This window comes from Denticeps clupeoides, chromosome 2 (assembly GCF_900700375.1).
Source record: "Denticeps clupeoides chromosome 2, fDenClu1.1, whole genome shotgun sequence".
Classification (NCBI taxonomy): Eukaryota; Metazoa; Chordata; class Actinopteri; order Clupeiformes; family Denticipitidae; genus Denticeps; species Denticeps clupeoides.
In genome coordinates this window covers 855,455-870,178 of record NC_041708.1, presented here as the reverse complement: position 1 = coordinate 870,178, position 14,724 = coordinate 855,455, and the positions used below count along the sequence as shown (strand labels likewise).

At 48.8% G+C, this 14,724-nt stretch overlaps 1 protein-coding gene across 2 annotated transcripts in view; it reads right to left on the bottom strand.

Annotated features, from left to right (window-relative positions):
• The window catches only part of LOC114778677 (adenosine kinase-like), a 102,252-nt gene that overhangs the window by 53,881 nt on the left and 33,647 nt on the right, over positions 1–14,724 (bottom strand). For both annotated transcript variants that reach the window (XR_003746428.1, XM_028967161.1), the window contains exons 5-6: positions 11,736–11,908; positions 7,039–7,147 (exon numbers count right to left, since the gene is read on the bottom strand). Coding sequence is in view for 1 of the 2 variants with exons in the window: in XM_028967161.1 (XP_028822994.1) it covers positions 7,039–7,147; positions 11,736–11,908 (282 nt within the window). In the remaining variant the exon portion in view is untranslated. The remainder of the gene's footprint in view (positions 1–7,038; positions 7,148–11,735; positions 11,909–14,724) is intronic.

The window sequence follows — 14,724 nt, the reverse complement described above, 5'->3', positions numbered from 1 at the left end:
CGGGACAGTGAGAGAGAGACAGTCAGGAAGGAGAAAAGAGAGACAGGGAGAAAGAGAGACACACGTACAGCAAGACAGGAGTATGTAAGGAGAGCAAGGGCAGAAATGAGACGTTCAGACAGATGGACAGAAAGACGGGCCGGGACAGTGAGAGAGAGACAGTCAGGAAGGAGAAAAGAGAGACAGGGAGAAAGAGAGACACACGTACAGCAAGACAGGAGTATGTAAGGAGAGCAAGGGCAGAAATGAGACGTTCAGACAGATGGACAGAAAGACGGGCCGGGACAGTGAGAGAGAGACAGTCAGGAAGGAGAAAAGAGAGACAGGGAGAAAGAGAGACACATGTACAGCAAGACAGGAGTATGTAAGGAGAGCAAGGGCAGAAATGAGACGTTCAGACAGATGGACAGAAAGACGGGCCGGGACAGTGAGAGAGAGACAGTCAGGAAGGAGAAAAGAGAGACAGGGAGAAAGAGAGACACACCTACAGCAAGACAGGAGTATGTAAGGAGAGCAAGGGCAGAAATGAGACGTTCAGACAGATGGACAGAAAGACGGGCCGGGACAGTGAGAGAGAGACAGTCAGGAAGGAGAAAAGAGAGACAGGGAGAAAGAGAGACACACCTACAGCAAGACAGGAGTATGTAAGGAGAGCAAGGGCAGAAATGAGACGTTCAGACAGATGGACAGAAAGACGGGCCGGGACAGTGAGAGAGAGACAGTCAGGAAGGAGAAAAGAGAGACAGGGAGAAAGAGAGACACACGTACAGCAAGACAGGAGTATGTAAGGAGAGCAAGGGCAGAAATGAGACGTTCAGACAGATGGACAGAAAGACGGGCCGGGACAGTGAGAGAGAGAAAGAGAGAGAGAGAAGTAAAGAGAGAGGCCGCAGGCAGGCTGAGCGAAGTTGAAGACGTTTAAAATGCACCGGCGACAGTCGCCAGAGGCCGCGGCGCTCACCGCGATGGCCGCCGCCGCGAGCAGCAGGCGTGTTTACGAAGCGCGGCAGATAAGGTCAGGACTCGGAACCCGAGTGGAACCGACACATGAAAATAAATCTATAAACACTCCTCGGCACAGGCGCAAACACTGGAATATTTATGGCGGCGCCGCGGACGGCGCTGCCAGCGCTGGCGCTCCCGGACATATGCGTCAGCGCCGTCTGAGGCCTACGTTACCGAGTCGCCGCGCGGCTCCACCGCCGCAGGAAATAAACAGGAGAAAAAAGACTGGGTGATTACTTCCTTTCGCCAGAAAAGATGGAAAGATTTATTAAAAAAAGTAAAGTTCAAAAAGGAAAAAAGATGGCACGAGACGGAAAATGCCGGCGGTAATTACGGACTCCAGACAAATTACCGCAACGTGACGGAGCGAGAGGACGAGGGACGGGGAAAGAGTCATTCTCCGAGCGTCCAGATGAGTCCAGGGGGGACGGAGGAGGCGCAGGGCCCGAGACGGAGCTTCTCCGCGGGCCAGCGTGGGTGGAAGATGGCAAGATGTCCACCGCGCCGCTACGCTAATGCACACTCGGCGCTGGAAGGCCGCCGGCGGGACACATCGCGCCTCCAGACGATTACACGAGACGCAACAGATTAGAGCAATTATTCGCGTCCCAAAAATAGCTTCGCGGGACGGAGGGTCAGGACGCGCTCTCTCCGCTGTGGAGACGCCGGGCCGCGGCCCCGGGACACGTTCAGTTGCTTCAGATTAATAACAGATCAGCCGCCGAGCCGAATTCCGCCGGAGACTTGTTTACGGCCACCAGGGCCCGTTCGCTGTGCCACCAAAATGCATCGCCAGGGGACGTCACCGGAGCACTGTAACGACCCGCCGTACGTTAGAGTAAAGAGTAAACTACGAGTGGGGTAGTAACCTAGTAGGTAACACACTCGCATGTAAACCAGGAGACCCAGGTTCAAACCCCACTTACTACCATCGTGTCCCTGAGCAAGACACTTAACCCTGAGGGGGGGGACTGTCCCTGTAACTACTGACTGTAAGGGTGTGGGGTACTGAAAGTAGGATGGTAGTAGCCTAGCGGGTAACACACTCACCTATGAACCAGAAGACCCAGGTTCAAACCCCACTTACTACCATCGTGTCCCTGAGCAGGACACTTAACCCTGAGTGTCTCCAGGGGGGGACTGTCCCCTGTAACTGCTGACTGTAAGTCGCTCTGGATAAGGGCGTCTGGTAAATTATGTAAATGTATTTTGACAATTAGAAAATTTGACGTTACCTGGGAGATTAACCAACCACCCCCACCAAAGCTCCACCCACGTCCGGTCCCTGTGGTCCACGCGGAACCTCACGGCTCTCATCGTCACTCCTAATTACGGACCAACTGAACAACTACTAGGCCAAATACTGGGGCTGTCACCGCGTGCCGTGCTGCAGTTTCACAATGACGGCCACGCCCTTTCACTTACTACATAAGAAATTCTTTAAGATGTAATAACTTCCGGGTTCGAGGTGGAGATTTGTAAAAACCATTCCAGTCGGGTCAGGTTCGTGTTCCAGGTCTCTTGAAAGAGCTAAAGTTCCACTTCCTGTCGGTTCCCGTTTTGGGACGTGGTACTCCGCGGCGAGGACATCTGTTAGCAATAAGGTGCCGCCGATGGCCCCTCATTACACCACAATTAACGTCTCTTAACGTCCTCTAATGAACACCGCGCCGGCCGGGCCGCGGAGGAGACGAGTCCCCTTTTTATAAATATGATAAAACACTGATTGGACGGTTAATTGGACAGGAGGGCGGAGACGGGGGAGGGGAAGGAAGAGACGCAGATAAATAAGATCCAGCAAGCGTGTAATTGAACAATTAAGCGATTCGTGGGGGGGTGGGGGGGGGCAATTACCGGCGGATGAAGGACGGCGCCGGAGCGACGGCCGCACAAAAGGTGCGCGGCGTTGGCGCTAATGAAGGAGGGAGCAGACGTCACGGGGGAGGGGGCTGGGGCTTCGTGGAGCCGACAGCTCGGTGACTGAGGGGACTTGGCAGGGTGCGTCCTTTGTCCCCCCGCAACAAATCCCCCAAAATTTGCTGGAAATAACACCGGGCCGCCTTTTTTCCCCGCGCCGTGGATCGGAATCGGGGAGGAAGGTGGACGGAAGGGAGCTTCGCATTTTACAAATCTATTTAATAAGCCTCGCCAAAGTCAGAAGTTGGCGCGGGGACGCGGGGACGGGGGACGGGGGGGATTACATTTCGCTGGCAGCCGGCGCGGTAAGCGGGCGGCCGCAGATGAGGAGGAAGTCTGCCACCCCTCCATCTCTGCCATGTGTGATCGTCGCCTCCTTAAAGGGAGCGGCAGCGCCAATGCGGCGGGGTGGGACGGGGTGGGACGGGGTGGGACGGCGGGCCCAAGGTCGGCGCGAGGACGAGACCCTTCCCTCTGGGCGGTGGGCGTGGTCGCGCGACCTCTGCGTTGTGCTTTTCTTGCGCTTCCCAGCATCCTCTGGGGCGGCAGCTTAACTGCAGACAGGCGTGCAGCAGCCAATTAGCGAAGATGTCCTCGCGGCGCAGACCTCTCCACATGACGGTAGTAAGTGTGCAGTGGCGGCGTGGGCGAGGACAACGCCACCGTCCCTAATTAAAGATCTGGAGGTGGAAGGGATATAATGGCGGCTATCTGTAACCTAAAACATTCCGCTCCTTCCTTCCCCTCGTCCCTCGTCCCCCCCCTGCCATCGCCCCGCTCATCTCTCGGTGACGATCTGCCTAAGGACCCAGATTTCCTAGCAACAGCCTGCCACCGAGCATCTGGCAGGGGTTCAGGACTGTCTCGGTGAAAAATGGCCCTGCTGTTTCCTGCACCGAGCCCGTCTCCCGGCAGCCTGGCTGCTGCCACTGTGGAGGGCCGCCATTGGCCGTGCCAGGCTCGCAATCGTCCCGCCCCCCGGCCAATCGCGGCGCAGGGACGCGGGCGCCTACACAGCCGCTGCCAAGAAGCATCAAATGCCCTCTTTAGCTCAGGAACACAGAAGAATGCGCACAGGGACGTGCACTTGCACACACACACACACACACACACACACAAAGTGTAAAATCAGATTAACAAAGATTAGCATGCAAAATGCATCGCAAATGAAGCGAGCAAAACCGAAAACGTTTCGTGAGCACTAGTCTCAGCAAACGGCGACTTCATAATCACGTAGCCGCTTACTGAACATTATTCATTCATTCGTCTTAATTCCTGCCCTCTCATGGTGTTTAAATGTCCTTGTACATCCGAATTTGGACAAAAACATTTTTTTTACAACTCCATGTCCCTGAACAAAATGGATTTGGGTCAAGCGAGTGGTCAGAATCCTTCTTTTTCGGGAAAAAAAAAAAAAAAAAAACGAACGAGCTCTCATTCATGACCACCGTCCCCACACACTGCTCCCCGGGCGCCTGTCATGGTGCCCACTGCTCACTCAGGGTGATGGTTAAATGCAGAGGACAAATTTCACTGTGTGCACTGTGTGCTGTGCTGCGGTGTATCACGTGTAACAATCACTTCACTTCACTTAAGGTGCAAACTACCGTACTCGACGTTTACTAAACTAAAGAGTACTTGCTAGTAATCTGCAACACATACTAGCGCTGCGCAACAGCTCGCATGCGAGATAACTTGAGGTTTACTCCAGAAGCGACAGATTAAACTATTAGTTCACTATTTAATTACTACTCTTACTACCATCGTGTCCCCAAGCAGGACACTTAACCCTGAGTGTCCCCAGGGGGACTTTCCCTGTAACTACTGACTGTAAGTCGCTCTGGATAAGGGCGTCTGGTAAATGCTGTAAATGTAAATGTTGAAGAGCATGTTTTTATTAAGAAGCAGTTGAAAACCCAACTCTCACACACACACACACACACACACACACACACACACACAAACTTTTTTTGTTGTTCAGCACTTAATTTCCCAGCATGTTCTATTCCTGACAAGTTAGTAAACTCTTAGTTTTGTATCTCAAAGCGTCTGCCAAGTAAAGTAAAGTAAAGTAACGTATATGTTTGAGTTAGACTTAATTAAGCACATTTTAAATGCACCTTTTATAATTATGGGTTGTTGTTACAAGGTCGTTCCTGATAATGAGTGTAATTGGGTAGCCTGTTTAATGGGACCATGTTACCCAATGGAGCGAAAGGAAGTCTAAAAGTCCTAAAAACAAGGGCGCCTAAAGAGAGTCTGAAGAACCGGGCCTGAGAACGTGTTGTGAGACATGGAACAAGGAAAACCACACGAAAGCCCCGCAGCATCTGAAGACCACCATGCTATTTTCCCTTCTTTGGGGATAATGTGATGGAGAGAGCGAGAGAGGGAGAGGAGGAACAAAAAAATGTCCTGAATTGGGGAACAGATGCGTAGTGTTTACTAATGCGAAGCAGAGGCTGAGATCAGACCACACAAAACTCCGGCAGGACTGGCAAACTGCGGCGCTGCCAAGGGCCCTCTCAGGATGTCTTGTTAGGAGATAATAATTACAAAGCCCAGAGTCCCGCCTCGAACCCCGTGACCTGCGCTGCGCAGCGTTCCTCACCAAAGAGGGGAACTTCTCACCCAGGAAAGCCCACCAACTCCCAACCGGAGAGCGACGGGTCCATAAAAAAAAACCCTGTAAATACATGAATGCACAGAGGTCTCCACATGGACCTTGCCGTACTTTACAGTAGATAGAGGTGGAGGTCCAGAAAAAAAAACAAAAAAAAAACACTCACTCAACAGCTCCCACCAGAAATGTCCTCATTTCATACAAAATGAATGTAAACACAGTCACAGGTCCCACACAGGGACCCAAAAGCGACATGATCAACGTCCACTGCGTCTACAGAAGGCATTAAAGAAGTCCAGGTGATGGTGGACAACCCACAGCTGTATCTGAGCTGGAGGACGGGCCGAAGCGCTCCTCCCTGCACACCAGCCCGAACACAGAGGAGGCGGCGCGGGACGCTCTTCTCTCCAAAGGAGGGACGCTCTTCTCTCCAAAGGAGGGACGGCTCCCTCTCCAAAGTGGCCGAGTTTCACTCGTCAAACGCTGCACGACGACCGCAGTGCCGGCGCGCAACCCGGGATCCTGAGGAGTTTCCAGAAAGCCAGCGGTGGAGGAGAGGTTGTGGAACACATTTGTTGGAGCTTAGTGCCAAGGGTCAAAGGTCACTATGACACTAAATCCATTTTACGGGGTCAAAAAGAAACTCGAACCGACGCACTTTTTATTTTAAGGTGAACCCAATAGTGACCCCGCAGCTGTATGTTTTTTGATAATTATGAGCTGTGTTTTTTATGATCTACAAGGCTTGTAATGGGAGCGGGGGAGTTACGGAGAAAAGCACAGTTACGCAAGATGGCCGTTCATCACCCAGAGCACCGTTAGTGTTGACCAGGGGCGATACGACACAAAAAGAGATGGTAATAATAACGGCATCTGACGGGTGCTCATTATGAGCTACTTAGCACCAACGTCCACGACGCTTTGAGTAGTAAATATAATTCACGGATTGTCAGTATTGTAATCAGCAGTTCGATATTGTTATGCGTTTTATGTATTTAAGCATGCAGCTCTCAGAGCCCTGTTTATAAAAGCAACAAGCCGCACGCAGAGCCTTATTAAAACGGCCCGTTTTACGAACACAGCGCCACTTTTTGTTTGTGATAATATGCTGGCATTAATGTGTGCGTGTAGGTGCTATAACGGGTTTTGGGTAATGAGCCAGCCACTGGTCACACCTCTAATGAATGACTGGGGGTCCAGGGAAGGTGCGGTCCCCCCTAAAGCCCCTTTATGTCACTCGACCCAGGATTTCAGAGTCCCCCAAGACGCTTCACTCAACCACAATCCACTGCCGCCGCCGAGGAAGAGGACAACACCCCGTCCACCGGGCGCAGAGTGATTACACGGGTTAGTGGACTGAGCTGGACAGAGGGGAACAGCAGGGATACGTGATGGAACTGGGCTGGATTTCACGCTGGGTTTATCGAACACTGCTAAAGACGTGTTTTCTGTGTGTGTGTGTGTGTGTGTGTGTGTGTGTAAAAAACACTCACCGCGATGTAATACACTCTGGCCTTCTCCACCAGGCTCCAGTTCTTGTCCAGGTCCAGGTGTTTCTCTTTGTTGTAGCAGTTTGCCGCAGCCAGATTAGCGACCAGGGACCTGCAGAGACGGAGGCCATTAATCTTGTGCTCCCTCACCATCCGTCTCCATTTCTCCACCCAACAAGAAGCTGAATAAACATTTATCAGATCTTCCTTTGTTCAGTATTCGGCCCGCTGACACACGCGGCCACATATTTCCCAGCTGCCTCAAAGGTGGACATTCAGATTGGAGAGGTCCCATTTCGTCAGACGAACCTCCATCTTACCATGCCGAGACCCGCTCTGTGAATCAGAGTCTATTATTAACATAACCCAAACCCCAAAAAAGAGAGCGACATGACTTATTGAGCAAGTGGGCGTCCCACGCGACTCCGCTCACTTAAAAAGCTCATCTGTACGCCCTGTTTTCCCTGTAAGCCGTCAACAAGTCAAAGCAACAACCACGTTTTCCACTCAAGAGGAGAAGAAAGCGGCCATTTAATGCCCCTCTGCCGCTTTGTTTGGACAGAAACATCAAATCCAGAGGGAGACGCCCCTATTGTTCAGGGCTCCGTTCTCACGATGTCGGATGGGGACAGTGCGAGCGGGGGACAGAGAAAACGATGGAGGGTGAACGTGGACCTGAGGAACAGTGGTGGTGCAGAGAACAGAGGACTGAGACTTTACCAGACGCCCTTATCCAGAGCGCCTTACAATCAGTAGTTACAGGGACAGTCCCCCCCTGGAGCAACTTAGGGTTAAGTGTCTTGCTCAGGGACACAATGGTAGTAAGTGGGGTTTGAACCTGGGTTCACAGGTGAGTGTGTTACCCACTAGGTTACTACCATCCTACCACCTTTTTACAGGAAGGCGGTCCAGTCCTTTATAGACAGAACGACAGAGGGACACTCGCTATAAAATCAGCCGTATAAACAAAGTTTGACTTTTTTTCCTTTGGAACCAAGTTGTCCGCATCTATCTCCAGTTTCTGTCTTTCTGTCGCTCTGCTGTTAAGTCCGTTGTTTTCTATGGCATTTGTGTAAATTTGTAATGTTCTACAAAATCCAACTCGTGACAGATTGATGCGCGGCCAGTAGGAACAACGCAGCGAAGCGGCTCTCCACCCAAGATGGATTCAAGCTTGATTATAAGTTGACTGTAGTGATTTAATCCGCCCGTATCATCTTACCACGAGGAAAAAACGAGCATGTGCCAGGAGAGTTTTCTGGAAGGGCGGGGAGCAGATGTCTGCTGCGATGGGGCAATGAAGCGGACGTTGACGTTAATAATAACGCGAGGATTTATACTCAATGGTTCTGATTTAATCATTTAATACATTGTACATTGAACACATATTCCATATACAGTACAGGCCGAAAGTGTGGACACACCTTCTAGTTCAAGGTGTCTTCTTTATCTTCATGACCATTTACGTTGGTAGATTCTCACTGAAGGCATCAAAACTATGAATGAACACATGTGGAGTTCTGGACTTAACAAAAAAAGGTGAAATAAGTGAAAACATGTTTTATATTCTAGTTTCTTTGCTCTGATTCCTGCTTTACACACTCTTGGCATTCTCTCGATGAGCTTCAAGAGGTCGTCACCTGAAATGCTTCTCCAACAGTCTTGAAGGAGTTCCCAGAGGTGTTTAGCACTTGTTGGTCCAGCTCAATAGAGACGTAAGCGGGGTGATAAAGGGATGAGAGCTGACCTCAGCTGTGACAGGGCCTGTCACGGTGAGCTGATGGAGTTTCTGTACAGCCTTCTGCAGGGACACACACACACACACACACACACACACTCTTTCTTTGCGTTTCGATAAAAACAACACATGTTGTTTAACATCGTATCGGGGGCACGTTCACTGTCTCACTGGAAATGAACGTAACTGTACCCTCTAGCAGCTAGAGCTGACCATCACACAGCCCTCTCTTGTTCACTTGTATTCGTTTTACACGAAACAGAAGGCAAAGGCAAACGAACCGTGGACACGGAGAGACGAGTAACGTGTCAGAATACATTTTTTTCAAGACTCGAGTGTTCTGGTGTGTCCTCGGGCCATGAGATCAACCTGGCGAGAAGGTTTCTTCTGTTTCTCAGAAGCGGCCAAACCGCTTCATTAGGCTGTGAATCAGCTGCAGAAAGCACACCCCTGACCTCCTCCCGGAGCACGGCTGACCTGCAGCTCCGTCTTCAGCCTTCCATACACAGAAGCACGGAGAGGCCATGGAACACCAAGCAAAACTCAATATTCTGCTCTACCTCACGTGCAGAAATGTACAACTTGCACACAGACAAAGTTTCACAATGATTCACAACCGAACCTGAGACACACATTGCATCATGATTTCATTTCATCAGAATTTCTTTCAATTTCGTTTATTTTTAATTCGCTGGATTCCACAGATTTCTGAAATGGAATGCAAAAGCTAGTTTATTTTACTCTTTACTTTCATTTTGAGGTGACATAACATGTGTTCAACTTTCTATAATTGATCCACAGAGCGATGCATTCTTACCATCTGACAGTGATTTCTCTTGAAGCAACATTTTAAATCATACGGACACATGGAACGCTGTTCAGTTTTCCAGTCGCACATGAGCACAGCCGCTTGCCTAATGAAAGCTTTTCAAGTTAACTATAGGAAAAGGTCCTGCAGATTCAGCTGTCCTGCGGAATCCCAAATATGAAACTTTCCAGCACGTGTCACATTGGACATTTTGGACGTGTCATTATGTAGTTTGAGGCTCTCACATCTTCTCCTTGGTCTAGGAAAACTGGGATTAACTTTACATTTAAGGCGTTTGGCAGGCGTCCTTATCCAGAGCGACTTACAACGTGCTTCCATGTCACCATGGATGAAGTGGTCAGTTCTGGTTCACCAGGACCCCCAACTATGAATACAATCTTTTTATTCACTCTGTTCTAGTTTCTATACAGAAGTCAGACAAGAAGAAGGTTACAAGTTCATCTAAATCTTCTCTAAAGAGGAAGGTCTTGAGCTGCCGTGTGAAGGTGCTCAGTGACTGAGCTGGAAGTTCATTCCACCACCGAGGGGCCAAGACGGAGAAGAGTCTAGATGAGCGTCTTCCTTTTACCTTCAGAGAAGGAGGGACCTGGCGAGCAGTACTGGAGGCTCGGAGTATACCAGGTGCAGTGTGAGGTGTAATAAGGGCTGTGAGGTAGGATGGTGCTACTCCATGTTTGGCTTTGTAGGCCAGCATCAGTATATTGAACCTGATGCGTGCAGCTCCTGGGAGCCAGTGGAGGGAACGTAGCAGAGGGGCGGTGTGAAGAACTTGGGAAGGTTGAAGATCATTTTGTATGAGTTGTAGAGGTGGGATGGTACATAGTTGTAGACCAGCTAGAAGGGAGTTACAGTAGTCCAGTCGTGAGGTTACTAAGGACTGAACCAGGATCTGAGTGGCCTGGGTTGATAAGGGCGGACTCGTCTGATATTGTAGAGAAGGAATCTAGTATGAGCAGGAGTCGTCAACGGGCCCTCCGACGCAGCCAAGGCCCAATTAGAGGGGATGAGACACGTGCTGGAGAGCAGCGAAGGAGCCACCAGGAATGAAAAGACGCAGCCGGCGGGGAGATAAAAGCGGCGCTACAGATGGCGGAGCGGAGACGATGGCGGGGAGACAGACTTCAGCAGAAGCCCCTGCGCCCAGACGAGGAGGAGAAACAGTTTTTTTAATGCTGGTCTAATTAAGACATTTTAAAGCAGTAAAAACACAAGGGAAACAGTTTCCCTGATGTCTGGAGAGATTGGACTCCTGGGAAAAGACTCCATTGTCCATGTGGACTGTGTGTGTGTGTGTTCGTGCATGTCTGAACAAGTGTGTGTGGGTGTGTGTGCACAAACACCTGTATGTGTGTTTGTGTGTACGTGATCTCCCTATCTGGTAGGAGTATAGATACGTACATGGTCTGCAACGAGTACTGCTGTTATTGCCCTAACCAGGTTGTTTAGTCCCAGTAAAGGACCGTGGGGAGTTTTAGATGTTTCCCAGGTGCTGGGGAAGGGCGGAGCTAAGAGTGTACCAGGGGGGTTATAGGTAAAAAATTATTTATAAATTAATGAGTGCAATTAAAATGTTTATTAGTTTATTATTTGATGAATGTGGAATAGGATTTTTTTGTGAACTGTTTTAATGTTTTTGTAAATATAATTAGTTCATTGTCTCTCACAAATGTGTTTGTCCAGGACCATAAAGGCTGGCCCAAGCTGTGAAACAGAGAAAACTGTGAGAAGATTGAGAAGAGATGGAAAAGTGAGAATAGTTTTATTGGCGAATTTTAGAGATAATAATAATTATTTTTATTTATTATTATTTTTATTTTAAATATAATTCTATAAATGGAGTCGGCCTCCAATTGCCATCTTCAGGTCTCCCTTCCATCCTTAAGAAAATCGCTTCTGCTCAAAATGTACCATTTCTGTTTTATTATTTGTTGTAAAACATTGAAATATGCCATACAAGGTCATTTAATTAGAAAATTAAAACATTAATTTATTCTGTATTTATTACTCCAGGATTATAAATGATTAGAAACGTATACAGTTCATTTATGGTCAGCTGAATGATGGAAGGTTTATTCCTAATATTAAAACTATATAGATCTATATGTAGATCGTGTATGATTACGCGGTACTAACCGGTTGTCTCCGGTGATGCAGGCGGCGCAGGTACCCGTGGGTTCCGCGCTCTGCTCGTAGTAGTGCGCATCCACGTTGGCCTCCGCCGCCTTCTGCTTGAGGATCTCGCCAAAGTGGTCCTTGCCGATGCAGCCGAAGAAGGTGGCCACCTTGTGGGGCTGCTGGATCATCCACTGTATGGGGGGGGGAGAGAGACGGGTTCTAAACGCGCTCCTCCATTCTCATTATCCAATCAGCAGAAGGTAATGAGCGTGAAGGGAGAAGCTGAGCTGATAAGTAGGTGCTGGAAAGGAAGGCCAGCTGCGTTTCACACCTCGCCCGGCTGCTCAGGTCACGCCTAAACTCCACTCGCCATACTCCAAACGTCAAGAATGGCCTGATGCCCTCAGGACTTCCACTGCATTACTTTATAGTATAACAGATTTCGGGTCAGTAGAAAATAAATAAATAAATAAATAATATATATATATATATATATATATATAGAGAGAGAGAGAGAGAGGGGGGGTAAAAACAGTGTATGCTATAATATAATAAATGTTAATATTGTATTCTGTTTACAATTACAAATAAATCAAGGAAGCATGTGTTGCCAGATTGGACCAAATTAATCTGGACAGTTTCTTTAAAAAAAAAGGTATTGAAAGACTTAAATTCTTATTTAAGTATGTTATGATAAAAATGGCAGTTAAATGCTGCACTTTCGGATGATGTTGGCTGGAAACCATGGCATACCTGGAAATGCTGCTAATGCAACTTTGCATGCTGACAGGAGTGGGTTTACAACCTCCTGTCTTTTTAAACACCAAAGTTGGCCTTTTCCTTTGTGTATCATCTACAGGGCTCCATATTTGGATTGTCCTAATATGTTCACAATGTAATGACAATTACACTCGCTGGTTTGCATAAAGTTCTGATATTTGCTTTATCAACTTAAAATCTGCTATTCTACACCGAGGACTGTTGCTCCGGTACACAACTACACTACTGCAATCGAAAAGCAATTAAAATCCAGGAGAGACGAAACTGAATCAGAGAAGGCTCTCAGAAGCGGCCGTATCAGTGGGGTGTCGGGATCTCGCCCGCCTAGAGATTTATCACCGGGCACCACGCCCGCACTCCCGGCCCGACTGCTGACAGGGTTCCCCTGTGGATGAGATTGGGGGGTGGGGGGTGGGATGACCTGCATACGTGTGAAATGAATCACCGTGTGACCAAATTGCATCTCGGCGGGACAGAAAAGCGCTTTTTCATCAGCATTGCAGAGGCGCGATGCTCGTTTGGCTTCAGATGGGAGAAGATGCAACTACTCTCTCTCTCTGTGTGTGTGTGTGTGTGTAAGTGTGTGTGTGTTTGGTGTGGGGAAGGAGGCAAGCAAACAAACAGAAACACAAACACGCCGTGCCTGTCCACTGTAATTATTCAGGCTGCTGTTCAGGACTGCTGAGGTTTGGGTAACAGGATGAGAAAAGCGAGATGCGAGTGAGAAGGCGTTAAATAGGTTGTGCCGAGTGAGTGTGTGTGCGCTTGCGAGTAGGCGTGTGTGTGTGTGTGTGTGTGTGTGTGTGTGAAGTGATGGCAGGTACCGCACTGGCAGGTGTGACAGTTGCTGCCACATCTAGTTGGGCCGATGTCATCAACCACCCCCTCCAAACTACACTTATTACTGTCTCAGAAAAAAATTCTCTATCTTTCTCACTCTCACACACACACACACAGTGATACAACTGACACACACAGACACAGTTCGTATTGTGCGGTCTATGAACACCGAATACATTTAAACATACGTACACACACACACACACACACATATATATATATATATTTTAAAAAATCTGCCAGGTGACAGCACATTGTGAATAATATAATACACAGAATGTATATAACACACACACACACACACACACACACACACACACCCCTGGTGAAGGTAAGAGGCTCAGGACCACATTAGGCCTGACGTGAACGTCACTACACTCCCCCTCTCGCGCCTGGGAACACTCCCCCTCCCCAAGAGAACTTGGCTCCTCAGACAACAGCATACTGTAGTTAATTGTTTTGTGTGTGTGTGTGTGTGTGTGTGTTTTGCAGATGCGGTGCTGTTTTGTAATGTAGCAGACCCCTGCTCTCACTTCACCTGCGTAACCATGGCAACGTGGCCCTATAACTGTTCAGGAGGAGCACGACCCGCCCAGGCTCAGCTACAGGGACAAAGTTCTACTGCTTTTAATCCACATTCATTCTGTTTCAGAACAACGCAGAGCACAAATTGTCATAAGCAGGGAAACGCTCACAACTCGACATCGGAAAAATTGAAATTATGTAAATAAACACACTAATGTTCCATTAATCGCATAATTTGTTTTATAATACTCAATCACCGTACATATTCTAAAATATATTTATTACTATATCAGCGACAGCACGAGGCTGCGCATGTTAACACGCCGTTCTGGAAGCTGCATTAACGGCCAAATTCCCGCCAACGAGCGGTTCTGCGGCTCGGTTAAGATCAGAGTCGTGTGACCGCGATGGGAAGAAGACGTGAGGACGCGGCGCGGGGACGTTGACACTACCGCCGCCTGCGTGTCCTTCCCATCGCTTCAACTTCCAACATTTTATTAAACCGCAGATTAGCAATAAACGGTTTTGAAGCCACTTTCACCGGAGCTCCCAGCCGAACGTGTTTGCGCGTGTAATTATGCACACTCAGCGTGGCTGGCAGCATGATTTATGATTTGTTTATATTTATGATTTATTAATATACTCGCGGGACAGAGACGTCTTTTTAAAATAAATAAATAAACAAAGCTCCCCCTCTTCCTCGCCGTCCAACTCAGACAACAAAGCCCAATCCGCACAAAAGCAGCATCTGTAGGGTCATGGAGGGGTCAAGCAGGCCTCATACTCAGACGCATCCCATTTGCGGCGCACCCCAGCGGCAGAAATGGACCAACAAGGGCCCTTAATTACTGGGGGACCAGGG